Below are 27,971 nucleotides of genomic sequence, written 5' to 3'. Positions count from 1 at the left end.
TAACATAGAGGTATATAGAAGAATTCAAGTCTCAAATTGTTATTATATGCTAACAGCACAGTGTCAGAAGGAGACCCACAACTTTTTTTCTAGTAGAGAGCTTGAACACACACACCAACATGTATGGCACTCTAAAAAAAAGAAAATATATTGTATTTGTTTGGCAATTGTATTCATTTTATTCTTTACCTTGATTGGGAGCTCATAGAGAGAGGGAAATTATACACATAACTATGTTTTCCACTGTCAAAAAAAGGACCATTATAAAACCAGAAAGCACATGTACACTCACAAACACAGTCACATTCATGGTACTCCGATGAGGAGTACAACCAGACAACATGAGGCTGCTCTCTACTGTTCTTTTGCAATGAACACATGCACACACACCCAGGCACACACCCACCCACATACACAAACCATTCCAGCTTGTTGATATACTCTAACACCCGAAAAACTGGCATAAACCACTTTGTGTGCCAAGTTTCTACAGTGTCTACATATCCAACCCTCAACATTCAGCTCAATAGGAGGCTACAGGGAGGAAAGACGCCCTGTTTGTCCTCACAAGACTTGCTTCATGCATAGATAGGCATACAATTTTATCTGAAGTGCCAGGAAAAAAACTGGAAATGATACACCTCATAGCAGATGATCAGAACATACAGTGCATTTACAATGTGGCATGCATTTTTTTTCCACCTTTATTTAACCAGGTAGGCAAGTTGAGAACAAGTTCTCATTTACAATTGCGACCTGGCCAAGATAAAGCAAAGCAGTTCGACACATACAACGACACAGAGTTACACATGGAGTAAAACAAACATACAGTCAATAATACAGTATAAACAAGTCTATATACAATGTGAGCAAATGAGGAGAGAAGGGAGGTAAAGGCAAAAAAGGCCATGGTGGCAAAGTAAATACAATATAGCAAGTAAAACACTGGAATGGTAGTTTTGCAATGGAAGAATGTGCAAAGTAGAAATAAAAATAATGGGGTGCAAAGGAGCAAAATAAATAAATAAATAAAATACAGTGGGGAAAGAGGTAGTTGTTTGGGCTAAATTATAGGTGGGCTATGTACAGGTGCAGTAATCTGTGAGCTGCTCTGACAGCTGGTGCTTAAAGCTAGTGAGGGAGATAAGTGTTTCCAGTTTCAGAGATTTTTGTAGTTCGTTCCAGTCATTGGCAGCAGAGAACTGGAAGGAGAGGCGGCCAAAGAAAGAATTGGTTTTGGGGGTGACTAGAGAGATATACCTGCTGGAGCGCGTGCTACAGGTGGGAGATGCTATGGTGACCAGCGAGCTGAGATAAGGGGGGACTTTACCTAGCAAGGTATTGTAGATGACATGGAGCCAGTGGGTTTGGCGACGAGTATGAAGCGAGGGCCAGCCAACGATTTCATGGTACTCAGATGAGATGAGTATAACCAGACAACATGAGGCTGGGGACTGTGTGGCTCACTCCTGCTCTCTACTTTTCTTTTACAGTTAAAACATCAGTATGTACTAAATTAAAACTGTGGGAAATCTTACCTTGTGATGGCAGGTGTGGGTGCAGGATTTTGCTCCAACCAAGCAGAAACAAAAGTCTGGGTATGGTTACGCCTCCCTAGTCTAGTAGCTAGTGTCGTGAATTTCCTGTAACTGGCTGGTATTGTCTGAATGAGACCAAGGCCTTTACCAATACCAAGGTGTTGTTCTGGTGAGACATTGCCTTAACTCATTCTGACATAGGGGAATGCCACACAGGGATGATTGTACTTCTAAATACCACTCTTAAATCTTTCTGACCCTCTTAAAGGGGCAAGCTGAGGTATGGGTCTGGAGAAATTGTTTACGTTTACTTTGTTCACAAAGTAAACAAGCTTACATTTTGGGCTCTGATGGGGTACGACAGTTGAGCTAAGCTCATGAGGCATGTATAAGTTCTTCAAGAATCAATGGGTACATGTCATTAACTTATAAGTAAAAAAATGTATGTAGCTACTGTAGATAACTGACTTAATGATTTGAAATGGCCGTGGTCAAGGTGTCCTGAGCTGGAGGGAATAGCAATAGCAGAAACCAAAGAAGAGAATCCAGTATGCTAATGTAGACTAGTGTGTGTGTGTGTGTGTGTGTGTGTGTGTGTGTGTGTGTGTGTGTGTGTGTGTGTGTGTGTGTGTGTGTGTGTGTGTGTGTGTGTGTGTGTGTGTGTGTGTGACTGTGTTATGTTACTACATGTTGGATCCTCTGTCAACGGTCACATAAAGGGAGGTAAATACCTTGACTGAGAACAAATGAAACCAAACCGCTTGAGACTTCCCTTACTAACTGTTCCAAATCATGCAGCAAAGAGTCATGTTAGAATTCAGTGTTTATATAGCAGCATTAATGAATGGATAGGATTGGATCTAGAATTTATTCTCACTAAAGTAGTTGTTCACAGGTTCTTATGTGAGACAGACATCTATCTGGACATTCCTCCCTCAAACAATGATATTCTGTGTATGATAAATATGGAGAACACAATATTGGCACCTTGATAATGGTTGAACACAATACACGTATAGTGCTCTGAAGCAACAGAAGAAAAAACAGTGAGAACTGAATGTTCCTTATAATAGTACTAAGTAGAAACAATGAGGAGTCATCAATAAGTAGTTTCATAGTTACGCAGAGAATCAATTCCCACTGGGCAAAAACTGGTTGCGTCAATGTTGTTTCCACATAATTTCAACCCAAAAATTGCAATCTGATGACAATGAATCAAATGTGGAAAACTGATTTGATTTGCAAAAAGTCTTCAACGTAAGGGAATTTAGTCTTTCTTTCACCCAACTTTTAACCTAAATCACATGACATGGTGACATTTTTTGTTTATTTCATGCTGAATTCACATTAGTTGACATTTCAACCAAATGTAAATAAACATTTGACGTTTAAATGGTGTCTGTGCCCAGTGGGTTGACCCATAACAACACACCAAAGAATAACAAGGGTTGTCCATGCTAGGGGTTTCCCACAAGGAATTCCAGGGGCGTCAGTAACATGTAAAGAGGAAGTGATGGTACTGTATATGTATGGATCTCCGAGTTAGTCTGTTTACCATCTCATTGTTGTCATTGACAACAGTCAGAACAGCAAGTGGCTTGTGTCTCTATGACAACGGAGCGGACAGGCCTCACTTCTCCATCTTCTTCCTCTGCCTCTTCATCTTTTGTTCGAGGCACGGAGGTCAGCAACAGGGTGTCTGCGTGCACCTCCTCATCATCTGATTGGACCACATGGTTGTCGGTCCCGCCCCCGCTGGTGTCACTGGAACCGGAAGAGGTGGATGACATGCGAGATTTTGACCCCCGGCGAATGTCGCAAGTTGGCACACGCTCCCTGTAGACAACTTCTTTACTCTCGTCTTCCTCATCTTCCTCTTCATCGTCTACCTCTGGTGTGGGCCAGACAGAAGACATGAGTAGAAAATAATAGGAAAAGGAACAAACATCATGACACTGAGATTCAAGGCATAGAAATGATATGAAAAGACTGTAATTACCACTGAAAGGAATTTGTATCAATCCAGACAGTCTTTGTTGGGATAATTTGAAATGCCACTTACAGTTACCATCCTTTCACAGTACCTCACCATTTTCTCAGTAACATTTGAGATGGAAGTTTTATGTTCTGTTGATACCATCTCTATTATTAAATCAAATGCAATAACAGAAAAATGAACACTTTATTTGGATAGTCCATCTGTAGATGTTCTACAAACTATCAGTAACATTTCAAATAACTATTGTGGTATCCCAGCAGGTCTACCCCGGGGAATGGTAATAGAGGGGAGGTACGTGAGGCGACGTTGGCTCCTTCTCCTGGGAATACGGCAGCTGGGCACCCCGACACGGACAGCTCCAAGTGGAGGTAATTAGGGGAAAGTGCCAACCAGGAGTGGAGGCCAAATAAAAGGAGGACTGTGGCACACCGCGAGGGAGAAGGGGGAGAGACGACACCAGGCAAAAGTAGAGGAGAAGGACCGCGCCAAACCAAAGTCATTTTCTTTGTTATGTTTATTTTCTGTCCTAGTAAAGTTGTTTTTGCTGACTAAAACCTCGCTTAAATGTGTCAATCTCTGCACGCTCAACCCAACACCCACGGTTAACCACACTATCTACTAACCCTAGCCCTAGCCTTAACTCTAACCTTAACCTTTACCCTAGCACTTAATCTAAACCTCAACCTAACGGTAACCTTAGCAAGCAGCTGCTTATCAACAGATCGTCAGTTGCTTATCAACAGTTACTTATCAACAGACAGTATGACCATTTGTAGAGCAAATCAAGTGTGACCATATATCCCTTGATGATAGGTGGGGCAAACCACATGCTTTCAAGTGAACATTCCTCAACTGTTTGTAATGAGTTTCTATTGGGTGTGATGGGTAAACCAGTTAATGACAGTAATATTGGCTATAATAGAGAAATAATGAGGTCTTTGTCTTCAGTATGTCAATGGTGTCTAACAAATAAAACTGTTCCATTCATACTGAGTTATTGATATATATATATAAAACAAACCAAAAGGTTTGCACCGATTTCCTCCCTGAGAGTCTCTCGATACCCCTGATCCCTCTCTCTCACCACAGTGATCTGATGCCAGGGTAAATAAAACTGCTTCTGAAAACAGAATCCCTATTTTCCATATGTGAGTTTGCATGAAAGAGAAACACAACAACCTTTTCTGGGTGATGCAGACATTTCACACACACATAATACAAAAGCAGGTTCAATCTCTTGTGTCATACTTCTATCTTTAGTTTCACATCTTAAATGTGATACTGCACCAATCAGATTGTGAAGTCTCTGTGTGTGAGGGTAGAGCAGCAGAGTTTTGTAAGAGGACAGGGATGAGTTGATAAACCTGTAGGGTCACAATGACAGGAGCAGGAAAACCAGAGAGATAATAAGGTTCCATCCAGAACCACTAGACCACCACTAAAACCCCCAATAGAGCCACCACTAGAACCACCACTACAACAACTAGAACCACCACTGGAAGCACTAGAACCACCACTACAACCACCACCAGAACAATCACTAGAACCACCAGAACTACCACTAGAACCACTAGAACTATCACTAGAACCAACACTAGAACCACTAGAATCACCACTATAACTACTATAACTACCACTAGAACCACTAGAACAACCACTAGAACAACCACTAGAACCATCACCAGAACTACTAGAACCACCACTAGTACCAAGACTAGAACCACTAGAACTACCACTAGAACCACCAGAACTACCACTAGAACTACTAGAACCACCACTAGAACCACCACTAGAACTACCACTAGAATCATCACTAGAACCACTATAACAACCACTAGAATCTGCACTGGAACCATGAGAACCACCACTAGAACCACCACTAGAACCACTAGAACTACCACTAGAAACACTAGAACCACCACTAGAACTACCGCTAGAACCACTAGAACCACCAGAACCACTAGATTCACCTCTAGAACCACCACTGGAACCACTAGAGCCACCACTAGAACAACTAGAACCACCACTGTAACCACCACTGGAACTGATAGGCCTTTGCACTCAAGTACAGAACAGTTCTACATTCTAGTTCAGAAGAGACTGGTCATTGTTGGAAGTGTGTGACCATCCTCCTCTATATGCATTTTTTAAAACCATTTTTAAAAGAAGCATGAAAAATGAAAACATGTATACTTTTTTGATATACTAAATATCTTAAAACGTCTAACTGTATGTCACGTTCTGACCTTAATTTCCTTTGTTTTGTATTTATTTAGTATGGTCAGGGCGTGAGTTGAGTGGGTTGTCTATGTTTGTTTTTCTAGGTTTTGGGAATTTCTATGTTTCGGCCTAGTATGGTTCTCAATCAGAGGCAGGTGTCATTAGTTGTCTCTGATTGAGAATCATACTTAGGTAGCCTGGGTTTCACTGTGTATTTGTGGGTGATTGTTTCCGTGTCTGTGTTTGTTCGCCACACGGTACTGTTTCGGTTTTGTTCACGTTTATTGTTTTGTATTCATTGAGTGTTCAGTTCATGTTTTTAAATAAACAACCATGGACACTTACCACGCCGCATCTTGGTCCGATCCTTGCTACACCTCCTCTTCAGACGAAGAGGAGGAAAACCCTTACACTGTAAGTCGCTCTGTAAAATAACTTCTACTAAGTGACTTAAATGTAAATGCATGTCACAAAAAAAAAGGTTTTGCAAGGTAGTCTCAACAGCACCTCATATACGGGAGGAGGGCAAAGTTTGTCCTCCAGCTCCATTGACCCCAGTTCAACCCCAGGGAGAATGAACAGGTAACCAATCAGATCTCTTGCAGTAGCAAGTACTTTTTTCTTTCCCATCCAATCAAATAATTGAATAATCTCACATGCTGTAGCCCACATGCTTGATTCAGAAGATCAATATAGGGAGAGAGATTTTTAATTCAGAGAAGAATACATAGACATTTTCAAGTTAGCTAAGCATACTATAGCTAGCATGTTTCACAATGGAGTTATTCATTTCAAAAGGGTAAGACTGTGTTTTTAATTGTGCTGCTATTGTGCATATATGAGCTTGTTAGCTAGCTACTAGCTAGCTCTCGACTATGGCGTAACTTAGGGCTTGCTGATGCCAGACGTAAACAATGCACATTGGTGCTGCAATGTTATAGTGAGCGCAGGGAAATTACTAACAGCTTGATGAAAAATATGGTATTTTTTCCCCCAAAAATGTCCTCGATCCTCCTCAAATTCTAAGTATAAAGTCACTACTGCTTTTGTTCCTTTTTTATAATGACCTGATTTCCACTCTAGAATGGCTAATTGTACATTCCACTCTAGAAAGAAAATCTCTCCACATTTAAACCTTATTTTAAGAAACGAAGTGACCAATTATTATGGGTCCCCTCCCCTAAAAGCACACCTGGTAGGTATGTTATTTATGGGGCTAGGAAGGTGGCATAATTACCTGGTAAAGGGGAGGCCAGTGGGCTGTTGTTGGCCCCAGAGTTGAGGAACACATCCAGAGCTTCCTGGTCAGAGATGTCCATGAGGTCCATCTGCTCCAGCATGTCCACGTTCACCTCCATAGAGGAGATACTGCCCATGGGAGCTGTATGGACAACACATCACACTCAGATACTGGCTGTATATTTACTACTTATCATTAAATCAATGATGTGCTGTTTATTTGGACTGTAATGTGCGTTCTAATAAGTCCATAGATTACATAATAGAGGCTTATCCTTTGTGTACGTGTTTAACTATTCTTGTGGGGACCAGAAGTCCCCACCAGAATAGTAAAATAACCAACATTTGACAAAATGGGACATTTTGTTGGTCCTCACAAGGTCAAATGCTAATTCTAAGGGGTTTAGGGTTAAGGTTATAATTAGGGTTAGGAACTAGGGTTAGTTTTATGGTTAAGGTTAGGAGCTAGGGTTAGGTTTATGGTTAAGGTTAGGTTTTTGGGTTAGGGTTAGGTGTTATGGAAAATAGGATTTTGAATGGGTTTGAATTGTGTGTCCCCACAAGGTTAGCTGTACAAGACTGTATGTGGGGTGTGTGTGTAGGTGTGCGTATTGAGCATCTCTCACGTTTCCTGCTGTCAATGTGCAGGTGAGCCGAGGACAGGAGGATGTCCATATCGTGCTGATATACCTCCTCAAAGAAGCGCTGTCTCTCCCTCAGCTTCAGATGCTGGGCTGAGTCATTGTCCAACACAATCTGAGAGTTGTCTGTCTCCACTAGCAATCAAAACATAACACATACAACCCAAATGTCAATCAAAATCCTCAACAGGTATGTGTTGTATAGGTTGACGTTTACATTGTCAGGCCAACAGAGGGCGGTAAAACATCAATATTTTCAGCTTGGGACTACCTGAATGTATTGGATTGCATAGATATAAGTTTGAGAAAATCCATTTAAAACATGTGGGGTATACTCAGGATGAGGAGACCAATAACAATGCATTTCTTTGAACATGTAATAAAACATGTGCTATCACAGACTGGAACATGTTCCCGGATTCTTCCGATGATATTGAGAAATACACCACATCAGTCACTGGCTTTATCAATAAGTGCATTGAGGACGTCGTCCCCACAGTGACTGTACGCACATACCCCAACCAGAAGCCATGGATTACAGGCAACATTCGCACTGAGCTAAAGGGTAGAGCTGCCGCTTACAAGGTGGGGGACTTTAACCCGGAAGCTTACAAGAAATCCTGCTATGCTCTGCGACTAACCATCAAAAAGGCAAAGCGTCAATACAGGGCTATGATTGAATCATACTACACCGGCTCCGACGCTCGTCGGATGTGGCAGGGCTTGCAAACTATTACAGACTACAAAGGGACACAAGCCTACCAGACGAGCTAACTCACTTCTATGCTCGCTTCGAGGCAAGCAACACTGAGGCATGCATGAGAGCATCAGCTGTTCCGGACGACTGTGTGATCACGCTCTCCGTAGCCGACGTGAGTAAAACCTTTAAACAGGTCAACATACTCAAGGCTGTGGGGCCAGACGGATTACCAGGACGTGTGCTCCGGGCATGTGCTGGCCAACTGGCTGGTGTCTTCACTGACATTTTCAACGTGTCCCTGATTGAGTCTGTAATACCTGTCATGTTCGTTGAATGGAGTAGACCAAAGCGCAGTGTGGTGTGAATCCATTATTTTATTGAATGACGAAAAAACACGAAGAACTCTTAAACAAAAACAACAAAACGAACGTGACGCTATGACAACAAGTGCAGACACAGGCAACTACACATAGACAATAACCCACGAGCCACAATACAGAACAGGCTACCTAAATATGGTTCCCAATCAGAGACAACGACAAACACCTGCCACTGATTGAGAACCATATCAGGCCAAAACGCATAGAAACAGACTAACTAGACATGCAACATAGAATGCCCACTCATATCACACCCTGACGAAACAAACACCTCAAATAATGGTCAGAGTGTGTCAATACCAACATGTTTCAAGCAGTCCACCATAGTCTCTGTGCCCAAGAACGCCCCCAGGTGGTGAAGGTAGGTAGCAACACATCTGCCACGCTGATCCTCAACACTGAAGCTCCCCAGGGGTGCGTGCTCAGTCCCCTCCTGTACTCCCTGTTCACCCACGACTGCATGGCCAGGCACGACTCCAACACCATTATTAAGTTTGCAGACGACACAACAGTGGTAGGCCTGATCACCGACAACGACGAGACAGCCTATAGGAAGGAGGTCAGAGACCTCTGCCTGCCATCCAGGACCTCTACACCAGGCGGTGCCAGAGGACGGCCCTAAAAATTGTCAAAGACCCCAGCCACCACAGTCATAGACTGTTGTCTCTACTACCGCATGGCAAGCGGTACCGGAGTGCCAAGTCTAGGACAAAAAGGCTTCTCAACAGTTTTTACCCCCAAGCCATAAGACTCATGAACAGGTAACCAAATGGTTACCCGGACTATTTGCATTGTGTGCCCCCCCCAACCCCTCTTTTACGCTGCTGCTACTCTCTCTTTATCTTATATGCATAGTCACTTTAACTATACGTTCACGTACATACTACCTCAATAAGCCTGACTAAACGGTGTCTGTATATAGCCTTGTTACTCCTATTTTCAAATGTCTTTTTACTGTTGTTTTATTTCTTTACTTACCTACACACACACACACACACCTTTTTTCGCACTAATGGTTAGAGCCTGTAAGTAAGCATTTCACTGTAAGGTCTACACCTGTTGTATTTGGTGCGCATGACAAATAAACTTTGATTAGATTTATGCATTTCTTTCGCGAATGTAATTTATGCCATTTCACTGGAGCCATTCTGAAATCCAAAATGTGGGTAACAATTTGCAGTCTATTCCCAGAATAAAGGGAGGACACATGTCCCCAGGCACACCTCCAGTCAGTCCTGTCTTGTCCTGGGCTAACCAGCTGAGGTTGTATAACTGTGTTATGTCCTCCTCAGCACACTCCAGTCACACTCCCACTGGGCTTAATGAGCTGACACTGTGACTCATGTCACCCCCTGTGTGTGTGACTGCGTGTGTGTGTGACCTTGTGTGTGTGTGTGTGTGCATGACTGCTTGTGTGTTTGTGTGTGTGTGTGTGACTGCGTGTGCATGTGTGTGATCTTGTGTGTGTGACTGTGTGTGTGTGCATGACTGCATGTGTGTGTGCATGCAAATGACCTGACATTGGACTTGGCTGTGGATTCAGCTAAACATTTAAACACTAACTTCTGCCATCTGAGTGACCATCCTTCTTCAGAGTTCTTATATGGTCTGTTTTCACGCTGTCAATCACAAGTGTCATCAATCAACACTCCTGATACTGAAGTTAGTAAGTTGTCACTCATTCCTTCTAGAAGCCTGTAATTCGCTCATTTGTTGGAGGCAGAGACCTTTTCTGACTCCAGTTTGTTAGACCATCTGTTGATATAGGGGATATTACCATGGAGAAAAGATGCATTCAGCCTGTATATTTAATAAAAAAAGAGGTTGAGAATGTTTGCTGTATTTAACCATTTCTGTGAGGTCTGTCTGCTTTAGGAGGCAGGCTGAGAGTTATGTGTGTCTCGTGCCATGCAGCCTGGATTGTGCCCTATGCAGAAGGGCACGGGGTTGGAGACACCCACAAACCGAAGGGGGTGGGGGGTCGCTCTAATAAGAGAGTCACACAGGAATACCACGGAAACTAAGAGCTAAGAGACGGTTGATGATGACTTGACTGTACAGCTTATGTAAACTACAGCGCCCTTAGCCACCGAACCCACGGATCTGTCAAAGAGGTCCCACACATATAGGCAAGCAGAAACACACACGGGTGTGCACATGCACGCTGCACACACACACACACACACAGAGAAACTTTGTTCTCCCACTCCCTGCATCTGTCTTAGTCCACTAATGATGTTTCAACATGTAGAAATATTAAATTAACTGGAATATCATCTAAACGTACCCTCATCATTTCTGTAAGTAGGCTGGCTCAGACAAGGTTCCACAGATAGATACTCACTAATCAGAGGCATCTGAATCTAATGTAATGAGTGATCATTGTATAATGAGCGTGGTATAATAATGATGCATTCTCCATTCATCTCTAAGTGGGCAACTTCAAAGACTGGGCTTGACGTTCAGGGCCAGTTCAGTCAAGGGCAATGAGACTGAGTCAGACACTGAGTATGGGAGTTCATTGTTCAACTTGCCATTAGTGATTATGTATATGTCAAGACTCATCAGCCATGTAGAAGTATTTGGGAAACTGGTGTAAAGTATGTAAGTTTGGTAACACTTTAGTTAACATCCAGCATCATAACACGTTATGACACGGTCATAACCTGTTATAATATGATCATAACACTGTCATGACACATATGTTTAAACCTGTTGTGACATATATTGCGTTAGTTTATGGCTGGTGGTGACAACAACACTATAGTGTAAAAACCCACAAAACCTATCACACAAGGCAAAACATTCCATTACACCATAGCCTACTTGTCAACAGTTTGTTTATGTTGTATAACATTTTGTTAATTATCATTGTTATTGCTCACACATTGATGTCAGACATGCACCTACCCCAATGCTCTGTTGCTGATGACTGGGATAAATGCCGGAGCAGATTTCAGGAACAGGAGAAGACACCCTCTTTTTGACAGATGACTGACATAATGGCATGTACGTGATAGGCCTATCTGGCTTATATGATTATGATGGCCATAATGCTTCTTGACAATGTCATAAAGGGGTTTTATCTTAGTCTAAGTAAAGTGACACATGACGGTCATAATGCTACATGACAGTGTCATAAAGTGTATTTTGACGTTGAAATTGTACGTCTTTCCATGTCCTGAGGACGTCGGGAAATGCCTTCAAAACCGGCCAATGGGGACAACCGTGAGTAATATTCCCATCAATTGGGCTTGAATGTGACTGTGAGACCCCTGCTGCATCTGTGTCCTGATATATGCCATGCACCTCTGACACACTGTCTTATCCAACGATCCAAAATAATAAGCCAATGCATGGTTATACAATAATGCAACAAAAGAACACATAAGTCCCAGTGGCTTTTCTTCAGAGCACTCAACATTTCCACTGGGTAAGTGCTTCTGTTGACTGTTGAGTTTGGGTCACATAAACCAAATATGCATTTAATGGAGGTTCCCATTCTCTTTTGGTGATTGTGTTATTACTTTTATCCCACAAACTCTACTTATTAAATGAATGCATTTTCATGGTTACATGTTTTTCTTAATCTGCAGAGACCAGATGGTGAGGTCAGAATACTGCAGCCAGGCCAGAGTTCTGTCAGTGGGTGTTCTGTGACTAACACAAAATTAAACACTCAGTTACAGTAGCTGTTGCATAGACATGATACATGTAAATCCATATAGTCTGTACCCGTCACACAGTATCTATAAGTGTATTTCTGGACATATTCAATCCCTATCCCAGTCTGCTGTCCCCACATGCGTCAAGATGGCCACCATTGTTCCTGTTCCCAAGAAAGCTAAAGTAGCTGAACTAAATGACTATCACCCCGTTGCAGTCACTTCTGTCATCATGAAGTGCTTTGAGAGACTAGTAAGGGTCATATCACCTCCACCCTACCTGACACCCTAGACCCACTCCAATTTGCTTACCGCCCCAATAGGTCCACTGGCGATGCAATCGCCATCACACTGCACACTGCCCTGTCCCATCTGGACAAGAGGAATATCTATGTAAGAATGCTGTTCATTAACTACAGCTCAGCATTTTTTTATATATATATTTTTTTTCATCTTTATTTAACCAGGTAGGCAAGTTGAGAACAAGTTATAATTTACAACTGCGACCTGGCCAAGATAAAGCAAAGCAGTGCAACACATACAACAACACAGAGTTACACATGGAGTAAAACAAACATACAGTCAATAATACAGTAAAAAAAAACAAGTCTATATACAATGTGAGCAAATGAGGTGAGATAAGGGAGGTAAAGGCAAAAAAAGGCCACGGTGGCGAAGTAAATACAATATAGTAAGTAAAACACTTGAATGGTAGATTTGCAGTGGAAGAATGTGCAAAGTCTGTGCAAAATCATTGAAAAGTGAAAGACTAAAGTTACATACATTGGATGCTTTAGTGAATTTCAGAATGTCTGGAATAGAAAAGGCAGAAATAAAACAATTCAATAAACATTCGCAGCCAGTCATCCAAAACATAGCCCTATGCAGTCGTTAAATTCCTATAGAAGGTGGCAAATGCTGAGGATGTGTTCAACAGGCAGCCAAGGGAGCCAAATAAATAAATACAGTAGGTGGAGAGGTAGTTGTTTGGGCTAAATTATAGATGGGCTATGTACAGGTGCAGTAATCTGTGAGCTGCTCTGACAGCTGGTGCTTAAAGCAAGTGAGGGAGATAAGTGTTTCCAGTTCCAGAGATTTTTGTAGTTCGTTCCAGTCATGGCAGCAGAGAACTGGAAGGAGAGGAGGCCAAAGGAAGAATTGGTTTGAGAGATAGAGAGAGTGACCAGAGAGATATACCTCACCGGCAACGGTGAGAAACTTGTTTTTAGAGAGGTGGATTTTTAAAAGTAGAAGTTCAAATAGGTTGGGGACAGACCTGGATAGTAGGACAGAACTCTGTAGGCTATCTCCATCGCTAACTATAACGTTGTCCGCCAAGATAGAACTGACAAAGTGGGTGGTGTTGCAATCTACTGCAAAGATAGCCTGCTGAGTTTTGTATTACTATCCAAGTCTGTACCCAAACAATTTGAGCTTCTACTTCTAAAAATTCACCTTTCCAGAAACAAGTCTCTCACTGTTACCGCTTGCTATAGACCACCCTCTGCCCCCAGCTGTGCCCTCGATACCATATGTGAATTGATTGCCCCCCATCTTTCTTCTGAGCTCGTGCTACTAGGTGACCTAAACTGGGACATGCTTAACACCCCGGCCATCCTACAATCTAAGCTTGATGCCCTCAATCTCACACAAATTATCAATGAACCTACCAGGTACAACCCCAAATCAGTAAACACGGGCACCCTCATAGATGTCATCCTAACTAACTCACCCTCCAAATACACCTCTGCTGTTTTCAATCAAGATCTCAGCGATCACTCACTCATTGCCTGCATCCGTAATGGGTCTGCAACCAAACGACCACCCCTCATCACTGTCAAACGCTCCCTGAAACACCGGGGTATCCTGGAATGACATTGACCTCATCCAGTCAGTAGATGATGCCTTCTTTAAAAGTGCCTTCCTCACCATCTTAAATAAGCATGCCCCTCTCAAAACATGTAGAACTAGGAATAGATATAGTCCTTGGTTTACTCCAGACCTGTCTGCCCTTGACCAGCACAAAAACATCTTGTGGCGTTCTGCATTAGCATCGAATAGCCCCCGTGATATGCAACTTTTCAGGGAAGTTAGGAACAAATATACACAGGCAGTTAGAAAAGCTAAGGCAAGCTTTTTCAAACAGAAATTTGCACTAACTCAAAAAAGTTCTGGGACACTGTTAAATCCATGGAGAATAAGAGCACCTCCTCCCAGCTGCCCACTGCTCTGAGGCTAGGAAACACTGTCACCACAGATAAATCCACTATAATTGAGAATTTCAATAAGCATTTCTCTACGGCTGGCCATGCTTTCCACATGGCTACCCCTACCCCGGTCAACTGCCCGGCACTCTCCACAGCAACCCACCAAAGCCCCCACCATTTCTCCTTTACCCAAATTCAGATAGCTGATGTTCTGAAAGAGCTGCAAAATCTGGACCCCTACAAATCAGCCTAACCATCTTAAATAAGCATGCCCCATTCAAGAAATTTAGAACCAGGAACAGATATAGCTCTTGGTTCTCTCCAGACCTGACTGCCCTTAACCAAGACAAAAACATCCTATGGTGTTCTGCATTAGCATCGAACAGCCCCCGTGATATGCAGCTTTTCAGGGAAGCTAGAAACCAATATACACAGGCAGTTAGAAAAGCCAAGGCTAGCTTTTTCAAGCAGAAATTTGCTTCCTGCAACACTAACTCAAAAAAGTTCTGGGACACTGTAAAGTCCATGGAGAATAAGAACATCTCCTCCCAGCTGCCCACTGCACTGAAGATAGGAAACACTGTCACCACTGATAAATCCACTATAATTGAGAATTTCAATAAGCATTTTTCATGCTTTCCACCTGGCTACCCCTACCCCGGTCAACAGCACTGCACCCCCCTGCAACTCGCCCTAGCCTTCCTCATTTATCCTTCTCCCAAATCCAGTCAGCTGATGTTCTGAAAGAGCTGCAAAAGCTGGACCCCTACAAATCAGCCGGGCTAGACAATCTGGACCCTTTCTTTCTAAAAATTATCTGCCGAAATTGTTGCCACCCCTATTCCTAGCCTGTTCAACCTCTCTTTCGTGTCGTCTGAGATTCCCAAAGATTGGAAAGCAGCTGCGGTCATCCCCCTCTTCAAAGGGGGGGACACTCTTGACCCAAACTGCTACAGACCTATATTTATCCTACCCTGTCTTTCTAAGGTCTTCGAAAGCCAAGTTAACAAACAGATTACTGACCATTTTGAACCCCACCATACCTTCTCCGCTATGCAATCTGGTTTCAGAGCTGGTCATGGGTGCACCTCAGCCACGCTCAAGGTTCTAACGACATCATAACCGCCATCGATAAGAGACTGTGCAGCCGTATTCATCGACCTGGCCAAAGCTTCCGACTCTGTCAATCACAACATTCTTATTGGCAGACTCGACAGCCTTGGTTTCTCAAATGATTGCCTCGCCTGGTTGAGTTCAGTGTGTCAAATCGGAGGGCCTGTTATCCGGACCTCTGACAGTCTCTATGGGTGTGCCACAGGGTTCAATTCTCGGGCCGACTCTCTTTTCTGTATACATCGATGATGTTGCTCTTGCTGCTGGTGATTCTCTGATCCACCTCTACGCAAACGACACCATTCTGTATACTTCTGGCCCCTCCTTGAACACTGTGTTATGCCAGTACATGTCCAGGCCCGTCTGAAGTTTGCTAGAGAGCATTTGGATGATCCAGAAGAAGATTGGGAGAATTTAATTTTTAATTTTACCTTTATTTTACTAGGCAAGTCAGTTAAGAACAAATTCTTATTTTCAATGACGGCCTAGGAACAGTGGGTTTAACTGCCTGTTCAGGGGCAGAACGACAGATTTGTACCTTGTCAGCTCGGGGATTCGAACTTGCAACCTTGCGGTTACTAGTCCAACGCTCTAACCACTAGGCTAGAGAATGTCATATGGTCAGATGAAACCAAAATATAACTTTTTGGTAAAAACTCAACTCGTCGTGTTTGGAGGACTAAGAATGCTGAGTTGCATCCAAAGAACACCATACCTACTGTGAAGCATGGGGGTGGAAACATCATGCTTTGGGGCTGTTTTTCTGCAAAGGGACCAGGACCACTGATCCGTGTAAAGGAAAGAATGAATGGGGCCATGTATCGTGTGATTTTTTGTGAAAACCTCCTTCCATCAGCAAGGGCATTGAAGATGAAACGTGGCTGGGTCTTTCAGCATGACAATGATCCCAAACACACCGCCCGGGCAACAAAGGAGTGGCTTCGTAAGAAGCATTTCAAGGTCCTGGAGTGGCCTAGCCAGTCTCCAGATCTCAACCCCATAGAAAATCTTTGGAGGTAGTTGAAAGTCCGTGTTGCCCAGCAACAGCCCCAAAACATCACTGCTCTAGAGGAGATCTGAATGGAGGAATGGGCCAAAATACCAGCAACAGTGTGTGAAAACCTTGTGAAGACTTACAGAAAACGTTTGACCTCTGTCATTGCCAACAAATGGTATATAACAAAGTATTGAGATAAACTTTTGTTATTGACAAAATACTTATTTTCCACCATAATTTGCAAATAAATTCATAAAAAATCCTACAATGTGATTTTCTGGATTATTTTCCCTCATAAGGTAGTCGTTGTGAATTTGTAAATTACTTGTTCGATATTACTGCATTGTCGGAACTAGAAGCACAAGCATTTCACTACACTCACATTAATACCTGCTAACCATGTGTATGTGACCAATACAATTTGATGTGATTAGATTTTGTATGACATTACTGGTCATAAAATAGTAAAGTCTAAGACCACAGCAACATAGAATAATGTCACTAGCAGCAAGGCCAGCAGTCTTAACGTAGTTCTGGCTCTGATGCTAAAACAATAGCCAGCATCAGATCAGCAGTCTTAAATTAACGTAGTTCTGGCTCTGATGGCAAAACAATAGCCAGCAGCAGATCAGCAGTCTTAAATTAACGTAGTTCTGGCTCTGATGGCAAAACAATAGCCAGCAGCAGATCAGCAGTCTTAAATTAACGTAGTTCTGGCTCTGATGGCAAAACAATAGCCAGCAGCAGATCAGCAGTCTTAAATTAACGTAGTTCTGGCTCTGATGGCAAAACAATAGCCAGCAGCAGATCAGCAGTCTGATAGCAGAGCTCTCTCTCTCTTTCTCTCCCTCTCTCTGTCTTCCCCGTCTCTCTCCCTCTCTCTCTTCCCCCTCTCTATTTCTCTCCCTCTATCTCTCTCCCTCTCTCTGTCTTCCCCCTCTTCCCCCCCCCCCCTCCTGCTCTATCTCTTTCCACAGACCAATGTATGACCAACACATACTGGCAAGGACCTGTTCAGTGACTAGAGCATGTCAAAGACACTTTTCTGTGTTAGCCTCCTCTCCAGACAAGGACCTGTTCAGTGACAAGAGCATGTCAAAGACACTTTTCTGTGTTAGCCTCCTCTCCAGACAAGGACCTGTTCAGTGACTAGAGCATGTCAAAGACACTTTTCTGTGTTAGCCTCCTCTCCAGACAAGGACCTGTTCAGTGACTAGAGCATGTCAAAGACACTTTTCTGTGTTAGCCTCCTCTCCAGACAAGCTATTGTGACTCAGTTTCAAGCTCTCATCATCCTATGATACGACTTTGGAGACATAACATCACAGAACGCCTCAACTGCTTGTACAGGCCAGAGTAGTAGGCCATTACCCCAACTTAAGCCATCCGCAGAGCTGGCATTGATTTGATCCAATGAGTTACTCTCCGCCATTCCACAATACTTCTGATCCATAGCAAGACCTCTGCCACCTCCAGTCCTCTTCCTTCTGTCTCACCCCATACTGGTCCATAATTACCTTAAAGCCCTCCGTCACTGACATAATGCATAGACAAGCCCTCCGTCACTGACATAATGCATAGACAAGCCCTCCGTCACTGACATAATGCATAGACAAACCCTCCGTCACTGACATAATGCATAGACAAGCCCTCCGTCACTGACATAATGCATAGACAAGCCCTCCGTCACTGACATAATGCATAGACAAGCCCTCCGTCACTGACATAATGCATAGACAAGCCCTCCGTCACTGACATAATGCACAGACAAGCCCTCCGTCACTGACATAATGCACAGACAAGCCCTCCGCCACTGACATAATGCATAGACAAGCCCTCCGTCACTGACATAATGCATAGACAAGCCCTCCGTCACTGACATAATGCATAGACAAGCCCTCCGTCACTGACATAATGCACAGACAAGCCCTCCGTCACTGACATAACGCACAGACAAGCCCTCCGTCACTGACATAATGCATAGACAAGCCCTCCGTCACTGACATAATGCATAGACAAGCCCTCCGTCACTGACATAATGCATAGACAAGCCCTCCGTCACTGACATAATGCATAGACAAGCCCTCCGTCACTGACATAATGCATAGACAAGCCCTCCGTCACTGACATAATGCATAGACAAGCCCTCCGTCACTGACATAATGCACAGACAAGCCCTCCGTCACTGACATAATGCACAGACAAGCCCTCCGTCACTGACATAATGCATAGACAAGCCCTCCGTCACTGACATAATGCATAGACAAGCCCTCCGTCACTGACATAATGCATAGACAAGCCCTCCGTCATTGACATAATGCATAGACAAGCCCTCTGCCACCTCCAGTCCTCTTCCTTCTGTCTCACCCTATACTGGTCCATAATTACCTTAAAGCCCTCCGTTACTGACATAATGCATAGACAAGCCCTCCGTCACTGACATAATGCATAGACAAGCCCTCCGTCACTGACATAATGCACAGACAAGCCCTCCGTCACTGACATAATGCATAGACAAGCCCTCCGCCACTGACATAATGCATAGACAAGCCCTCCGTCACTGACATAATGCATAGACAAGCCCTCCGTCACTGACATAATGCATAGACAAGCCCTCCGTCACTGACATAATGCACAGACAAGCCCTCCGTCACTGACATAATGCATAGACAAGCCCTCCGTCACTGACATAATGCATAGACAAGCCCTCTGTCACTGACATAATGCATAGACAAGCCCTCCGTCACTGACATAATGCATAGACAAGCCCTCCGTCACTGACATAATGCATAGACAAGCCCTCCGTCACTGACATAATGCATAGACAAGCCCTCCGTCACTGACATAATGCACAGACAAGCCCTCCGTCACTGACATAATGCATAGACAAGCCCTCCGTCACTGACATAATGCACAGACAAGCCCTCCGTCACTGACATAATGCATAGACAAGCCCTCCGTCACTGACATAATGCATAGACAAGCCCTCCGTCACTGACATAATGCATAGACAAGCCCTCCGTCACTGACATAATGCATAGACAAGCCCTCCGTCACTGACATAATGCACAGACAAGCCCTCCGTCACTGACATAATGCATAGACAAGCCCTCCGTCACTGACATAATGCATAGACAAGCCCTCTGCCACCTCCAGTCCTCTTCCTTCTGTCTCACCCTATACTGGTCCATAATTACCTTAAAGCCCTCCGTTACTGACATAATGCATAGACAAGCCCTCCGTCACTGACATAATGCATAGACAAGCCCTCCGTCACTGACATAATGCACAGACAAGCCCTCCGTCACTGACATAATGCATAGACAAGCCCTCCGCCACTGACATAATGCATAGACAAGCCCTCCGTCACTGACATAATGCATAGACAAGCCCTCCGTCACTGACATAATGCATAGACAAGCCCTCCGTCACTGACATAATGCACAGACAAGCCCTCCGTCACTGACATAATGCATAGACAAGCCCTCCGTCACTGACATAATGCATAGACAAGCCCTCTGTCACTGACATAATGCATAGACAAGCCCTCCGTCACTGACATAATGCATAGACAAGCCCTCCGTCACTGACATAATGCATAGACAAGCCCTCCGTCACTGACATAATGCACAGACAAGCCCTCCGTCACTGACATAATGCATAGACAAGCCCTCCGTCACTGACATAATGCACAGACAAGCCCTCCGTCACTGACATAATGCACAGACAAGCCCTCCGTCACTGACATAATGCATAGACAATCCCTCCGTCACTGACATAATGCATAGACAAGCCCTCCGTCACTGACATAATGCATAGACAAGCCCTCCGTCACTGAAATAATGCATAGACAAGCCCTCCGTCACTGACATAATGCACAGACAAGCCCTCCGTCACTGACATAATGCATAGACAAGCCCTCTACGTTTTACAGTGATCCATTTTTTAGACCCATTTTTTTTGTTTTACCTTTATTTAATTAGGCAAGTCAGTTAAGAACAAATTCTTATTCAATGTTATATTCACTGAGTGTACAAAATATTAAGAACAGATTCCTAATATTGAGTAGGGGCATGGACTCAAGGATGGATACAAGGTATCGAAAGCCTTCCACAGGGATGCTGGCCCATGCTGACTCCAATGCTTCCCACAGTTAAGTCAAGTTGATTGGATGTCCTTTGGGTGGTGGACCCATACACATGCTGTGTGTTTGTGTGTGTGTGTGTGTGTGTGTGTGTGTGTGTGTGTGTGTGTGTGTGTGCATGTGTGTGGGTGTGTGTGTGTGTGTGCGCGCGTGCATGTGTGTGTGTGTGTGTGCGCGCGTGCATGTCAGTAAAATAAAAGTGACAGTGATGTTACGCAACCCAAGTGTCTGTGCCTTAGTGTACTTTATGTCTGATGTTTTTGTCCTTCATTGTAAAGGCTTTCAGCTGTGAGCTGTGTTTGAGTGTTTACCCCAATAGCACTCAGGCAAACACATAATTTCATGTATTTTAATGCCATTGTGTATATCGAGGTCAACCGAAAGAAGGCTAGAAAGTCAGTAATTCTTTATATTTACAGTTTTACAATGTTATATACACTGAGTGTACAAAACCGGTATCAAAAGCTTTCCACAGGGACGCTGGCCCATGTTTACTCCAATGCTTCCCACAGATAAGTCAAGTTGGCTGGCTGTCCTTTGGGTGGTGGACCATTCTTAATACACACTGGAAACTGTTGAGCATGAAAAACCTAGCAGCGTTGCAGTTTTTCACACAAACAGGTGCTCCTGGCACCTACTACCAAATCCTGTTCAAAGGCACTTAAATATTTTATCTTGCTCATTCACCCTCTAAATGGAAAAAAATACACAATCCATGTCTCAATTCTCTCCTCCCCTTCATCTATACTGACTGAAGTGGATTTAAAAGGTGACATCAATAAGGAATCACAGCTTTCATCTGAATTCACCTGGTCAGTTTATGTCATGGAAAGAGCAGGTATCCGCAATGTTTTGTACACTGAGTGTATTTATCGTTATTTCATTACAGAAGATAATCTATCTAACATAAAGAACCAAGTGAAACTGAATAGGAACTAGTAGAACTGAATAGGACCAAGTAGAACTGAATAGGACCAAGTAGAACTGAATAGGACCAAGTAGAACTGAATAGGACCAAGTGAAACTGAATAGGACCAAGTAGAACTGAATAGGACCAAGTAGACCTGAATAGGACCAAGTAGAACTGAATAGGCCAAGTAGACCTGAATAGGACCAAGTAGAACTGAATAGGACCAAGTAGAACTGAATAGGACCAAGTAGACCTGAATAGGACCAAGTAGAACAGAATAGGACCAAGTAGAACTGAATAAGATACAACCAAAAACCCTGAGGCGAGCTACACAATGAAAGACTTTGATTTGCTGCACGAACTCTGCGGGTCAAAAAGCTAATAGGTTTCCTTTAGAGATGCATCCATTTTCCTCTCCATTTTCCTGTGTAGCAGATTAATCCCTCCAAGAATTTCTCCCCAGCATGTAGAGGAGAGGGCGAAGAGGCAGAGAGAGAAGAGAAGGGGATGAGGGGGGAGGTAGTGGTTAAAGGGGCCGGGGGAGTGTGGAGACTGACTGGGGGAGCTGGACCACATGATTATCCCTCATCCCCATGGTTACCCATCCGTGATCTGACCTTTCTCTTCTCTTCTCTTCTCCTCTCCTCTTCTCTTCTCTTCTCTTCTCTTTCTCTTTCTCTTTCTCTTTCTCTTTCTCTTTCTCTTTCTCTTTCTCTTTCTCTTCCTCTCTGTAGGCTTCCCGTGCCCAGGTCTGGGCTTGTCTCCCTGACCATATCTTGCGAGGGCCAAGCAGTAGCAAACTGTGTGTGTGTGTGCGTGTTTGAGAGAGAGAGAGTAGAGATTCTCTGGCTCACACCCAATCCTCTCCCCTCGGGGGTGCAGTGATAGTCTTCCCCACCTCTTTACAGTTTCTAGATGACCTATCTCTCATTATTACTGCCATTATTTACAGACCTAATCCCTCTCTCGCTCTCTCCCTCTCCCCTCATCAGTCTGAATAGGGATACATGATTGCTCACTGCAGCACCACAATAGCCTGTTAACTATTCCTTCACACAGTCGTATCATTAGCACAACACTCATACAGTAGAGTAGAGCGATAATGGTCAACTTTTGTCCTTCCCCCAACCACCATCACCATTAGGGCACTTCAAATACACCCTCCTCCCGCCCTAAGCCGTTATGTGAGACACATATATCATGGGGCTATGAAGACCTGTCAGTATACATTCAGGCTTAGTGGTAATAGAGTACTGGATAAGATCGGTTATCCATCTTCCTTCTAGCTAATCTCTCTGTCCATCTCTCTGATTCTTCCATTTCTCTTCTCCCTTAGTCAGAAGAGGGAGGTCCACTCTATGACCATGGGCTAATCCTGTAGGCCTGTATTCCCAGAGGCATTAAAGCACTTCAGTGAGGGGTAAATGTTTGACCTTCATCCCTTCCCAAAGGCTGCACATTTAGTTCAATCAGAGCAGGTCTCTAATTCGGTCTCCATAACCTTCATAGACACTTAGAATAGAGATGCTAAACCTCCAGAGATCAAACGGTCTGGTGCCAAATAACCTCACACATACCCCCATTCCCAGCCCAACATTCAAACACATTTCAAACACATCTTAGGTTTTGTTAGCTAACATTTAGCTTATTGCAAATTATATCACTTAGGCCTATTGGCAGAATGACTACACCATTATCCACTCACACTTAATCTACTGTCTTCATGACACAATCAAAACAGTATTATTTTCGAGGATTTAGCTTGCTTACCCAATTTGGCTACACTTGACACCTTCTACAGATTAGTGTTAGCATGCTAAGCCGCTAGCTAAACCAGACACCTCTTCCTATAGCTTAGATGGGGGAGGTATGTTATAGCGTGTCTAGTCTAAGTCTGTTAGGCAGTCCTTTTCTGGCTTAGTGAAATAATGGTGTTAGAGTGTTAACCCCTTACTATGTGTGTAGCTCAGGCGGCTGGTGTCTGGTTAATTAGGGAAGACAGGCTCCTAGTAATCGTTGGAAAGGAATAAATGGAATGGTATCAAACACATGTGTTTGATACTATTCCGTTCACTGCATTCCAGACATTGTTTTGAGCCATCAGCAGTCTCCTGTGGTGTGTAGCCTACTGTACATACATCCAAACTGAGACACACCCCTTGTGGATAACAGTAAGGCAGCCAATAACAGACCAACTGAAGACTCTTATTTTGTTTGTCATGTTGTTTGGTTGGTTGACAATATGTCTGAGTACCTTAAGATGTATAGTTCAGCTGTGGACTGGCTGTGGAAGGGTTAAAGTGAGGTGCCCAGACTGTACTGTCTGGTTCCATATGAACCTTGTGCCCCTCTACCCATTGCCACATTTGGTAGATCTAAAAACAATGGATAGGTTTTCAACAAATCTCTCACACCTATCAGATCCTGCTAGATCAACTCATATTAGGTAGGGAGGTATGGACAAGGTGTTGACTTGGAGAGACATACACCTGTTAGACCATACACCATACTGTGAGAGACCTGAGAACATCTTGCCAACCAGAGACTGTTACAATCTACCACAGGATTAATTCAACTGACTGTTGCTGATGTCAGACCACCAACTCCTTCAAGTAGATAATCAATCATCTACACTAGGGTTGTAACTACATGGGCAAAAGTATGTGGACACCCCCTTCAAATTAGTGGATTCAGCTATTTCAGCCACACCCATTGCTGACAGGTGTATAAAATTGAACACATTGCCATGCAATCTCTATAGTCAAACATTGGCAGGAGAATGGCCCGTACTGAAGAGCTCAGTGACTTTCAATGTGACACCGTCATAGGATGCCACCTTTCCAACAAGTCACTTCGTCAAATTTCTGCCGTGCTAGAGCTGCCCTGGTCAACTGTAAGTGCTCTTATTGTGAAGTGGAAACGTCTAGGAGCAACAATGGCTCAGCTGCGAAGTGGCAGGCCACACAATCTCACAGAAAGGGACCGCTGAGTGCTGAAGCATATTGAGCATAAAAATCGTCTGTCCTCGGTTGCAACACTCATTAACATGTTCCAATCTGCCTCTGGAAGCAATGTCAGCACAATAACTGTTCGTCAGGAGCTTTAGGAAAGGGATTTCCATGGTTGGGCAGTCACACACAAGCCTAAGATCACCATGCGCAATGCCAAGCGCCGGCTGGAGTGGTGTAAAGCTCGCCGCCATTGGACTCCATCTGGCAGTCGGACGGACAAATCTGGGTTTGGTGGATGCCAGGAGAACACTACCTGCCCCAATGCATAGTGCCAACTGTAAAGTTTGGTGGAGGAGGATTAATGGTCTGGGGCTGTTTTTCATGGTTCGGTCTAGGCCCCTTAGTTCCAGTGAAGATAAATCTTAACACTACAGCATATAATGACATTCTAGACGATTCTGTGCTTCCAACATTGTGGCAACAGTTTTGGGAAGGCCCTTTCCTGTTTCACCATGACAATACCCCCGTGCACAATGCGAGGTCCATACAGAAATGGTTTGTCGAGATCGGTGTGGAAGAACTTGACTGGCCTGCACAGAGCCCCGACTTCAACCCCATCGAACACCTTTGGGATGAATTGGAATGCCGACTGCAAGACAGGCTTAATTGCCCAACATCAGTGCTTGATCTCACTAATGCTGTTATGGCTGAATGGAAGCAAGTCCCCGCAGGAATGTTCCAACATCTAGTGGAAAGCCTTCCCAGAGGAGTGGAGGCTGTTATAGCAGCAAAGGGGGAACCAATTCCATATTAATGTCCATGATTTTTTTACGAGATGTTCGGTGTCCACATACTTTTAGCCAAGTAGTGTATATTTTAATACTATTCTCCCTCCTTCCTCCTCTTTCTCTCTCTGCAGCATGGACCACATGTGGCGACCTCATTGTAACTCTGACCATGGTGGTCCTGTCATGGACCACATGTGGCGACCTCATTGTAACTCTGACCATGGTGGTCCTGTCATGGACCACATGTGGCGACCTCATTGTAACTCTGACCATGGTGGTCCTGTGATGGACCACATGTGGCGACCTCATTGTAACTCTGACCATGGTGGTCCTGTGATGGACCACATGAGGCGACCTCATTGTAACTCTGACCATGGTGGTCCTGTGATGGACCACATGTGGCGACCTCATTGTAACTCTGACCATGGTGGTCCTGTGATGGACCACATGTGGCGACCTCATTGTAACTCTGACCATGGTGGTCCTGTGATGGACCACATGTGGCGACCTCATTGTAACTCTGACCATGGTGGTCCTGTCATGGACCACATGTGGCGACCTCATTGTAACTCTGACCATGGTGGTCCTGTGATGGACCACATATGGCGACCTCATTGTAACTCTGACCATGGTGGTCCTGTCATGGACCACATGTGGCGACCTCATTGTAACTCTGACCATGGTGGTCCTGTGATGGACCACATGTGGCGACCTCATTGTAACTCTGACCATGGTGGTCCTGTGATGGACCACATGTGGCGACCTCATTGTAACTCTGACCATGGTGGTCCTGTGATGGACCACATGTGGCGACCTCATTGTAACTCTGACCATGGTGGTCCTGTGATGGACCACATGTGACGACCTCATTGTAACTCTGACCATGGTGGTCCTGTGATGGACCACATGTGGCGACCTCATTGTAACTCTGACCATGGTGGTCCTGTGATGGACCACATGTGGCGACCTCATTGTAACTCTGACCATGGTGGTCCTGTGATGGACCACATGTGGCGACCTCATTGTAACTCTGACCATGGTGGTCCTGTGATGGACCACATGTGGCGACCTCATTGTAACTCTGACCATGGTGGTCCTGTGATGGACCACATGTGGCAACCTCATTGTAACTCTGACCATGGTGGTCCTGTGATGGACCACATGTGACGACCTCATTGTCACTCTGATCATGGTGGTCCTGTGATGGACCACATGTGGCGACCTCATTGTAACTCTGACCATGGTGGTCCTGTGATGGACCACACATGTTCAACATGAACCAAACACAAACCACATCCCTGCTTATTGTCATTTTTCCAATCACAGAGGACCTTACTGGTCAAACACTTTGACAATGTCATCATCAATTGTACCTCCTTTAACTTAAACCAGGTAGGTGAGGTTTGGATTCGGTGAAGCTGCGGTGACAATAGCGTCAGGTTATTGTATCAAAAATACATTTTCGGTCACTGACCGTGGTGTCAATCACACCTATTGTGGAATACTAAATATATATGTATCTTAATTTCGGACTAATCTCAGTATCCATCTCTTTAGTACAGTATGTATCAGTTTAAACCAATCTACAGTACAGAAAGATGGACAGACAGCAATTAATTAGACATGGAAAGTTATCCAAAGACCGTTACAGTGTAATATGACTGTCCTCCTGAAGCCTAATATCCTAAAATGCAAAAAAAAAAATCAATTTGATTTACAGTATGATTAGGATCACAATTAAAGCATAATTATTAACTTATTGGCCAGAAATTATATGCTTACTGTAAGTTTGGGGAATTTACAGGACAGTGGTAGACAGGTGTTTACATAATTGAATATAAATGCACCATTGTGATGAATTCCCTCCAGTCTATTAGGTATAACTACTACCACTTTAAATTGCTTTCAGAGCTGGTAGAGACCGGCAACATAAAGTGAGTTACTCACATGACTGACGCTTGTTGTGGTTGGTCGATCCAGACGAGGATGTGGACATGGTCCAATCGAGGGGGAGGGGGGGTTGCAGACAGTGATGGAGAATGTCTACCCTCTGTGTATGCAGGTATGTGTGCGAGAGAGGGAGTGCGTGTATGAGTGTGTGTGTCCACTCCAGTCAGAGTTCCAGGACAGGACACTGCCGTGTGTAAAGCCTGGTCATCTAGTCTCTAGATCTGTTGAGAATGCTTAAAAAACAAGAACATTGAGATAGGCCTCACAGGAAAACACTCCTTCTGTTCTCCTCTTGTCTGTCCTGTATTTTTTACTCTCTCACCTGATTTGGCTTTGTAGTTCCCTCTCTCTGTCCTCTTTTGCTACTCTTTCTTTCAGCAGCTCTCTCTCTCTCTCTTTATCTCTTTCTATATTTCTCTCTTTATCACACTCTCTCTTTATCTCTCTTTATATTTTTCTTTATCTCTCTCTCTTTCTTGCGGCTCTCTCTCTCTCTCTCTCAAATCTGGTAGGGTAGTGCAGAGCGGTG

The 27,971-nt window shown here is 44.0% G+C and overlaps 1 protein-coding gene and 1 long non-coding RNA gene across 2 annotated transcripts in view; one reads left to right on the top strand and one right to left on the bottom strand.

The window, feature by feature from the left end:
- The window catches only part of LOC115102110 (uncharacterized), a 42,143-nt gene extending 36,048 nt beyond the window's left edge, over positions 1-6,095 (top strand). The window contains exon 3 of the long non-coding RNA XR_003859405.2: positions 3,798-6,095. This is a non-coding gene — a long non-coding RNA (uncharacterized LOC115102110). The remainder of the gene's footprint in view (positions 1-3,797) is intronic.
- On the bottom strand, positions 124-27,971 carry LOC115102109 (dysbindin-like). The gene is made up of 4 exons (XM_029621698.2): positions 27,440-27,971; positions 7,623-7,772; positions 6,995-7,138; positions 124-3,429 (listed from the first exon to the last, which is right to left on the bottom strand). The coding sequence occupies exons 1-4, from the start codon at positions 27,486-27,488 to the stop codon at positions 3,107-3,109; spliced, it is 666 nt and encodes a 221-aa protein (XP_029477558.1). The 5' UTR covers positions 27,489-27,971; the 3' UTR covers positions 124-3,106.

Source organism: Oncorhynchus nerka, linkage group LG20, assembly GCF_034236695.1.
Source record: "Oncorhynchus nerka isolate Pitt River linkage group LG20, Oner_Uvic_2.0, whole genome shotgun sequence".
In the NCBI taxonomy this organism is placed as follows: domain Eukaryota; kingdom Metazoa; phylum Chordata; class Actinopteri; order Salmoniformes; family Salmonidae; genus Oncorhynchus; species Oncorhynchus nerka.
Note: the sequence above shows the minus strand (reverse complement) of the source record. Positions and strands in the feature narration are given on the sequence as shown.

What these genes read in the sequence shown, in the direction of transcription:
- LOC115102109 (XM_029621698.2), bottom strand. Translation starts at nt 27,488, where the DNA reads ATGTCCACATCCTCGTCTGGATCGACCAACCACAACAAGCGTCAGTCA. An exon ending in CCACAACAAGCGTCAGTCAT is followed by an intron (nt 7,773 to 27,439) that starts GTGAGTAACTCA and finishes TTTGATTGCTAG; the next exon opens with TGGAGACAGACAACTCTCAG. An exon ending in GCACATTGACAGCAGGAAAC is followed by an intron (nt 7,139 to 7,622) that starts GTGAGAGATGCT and finishes TTGTCCATACAG; the next exon opens with CTCCCATGGGCAGTATCTCC.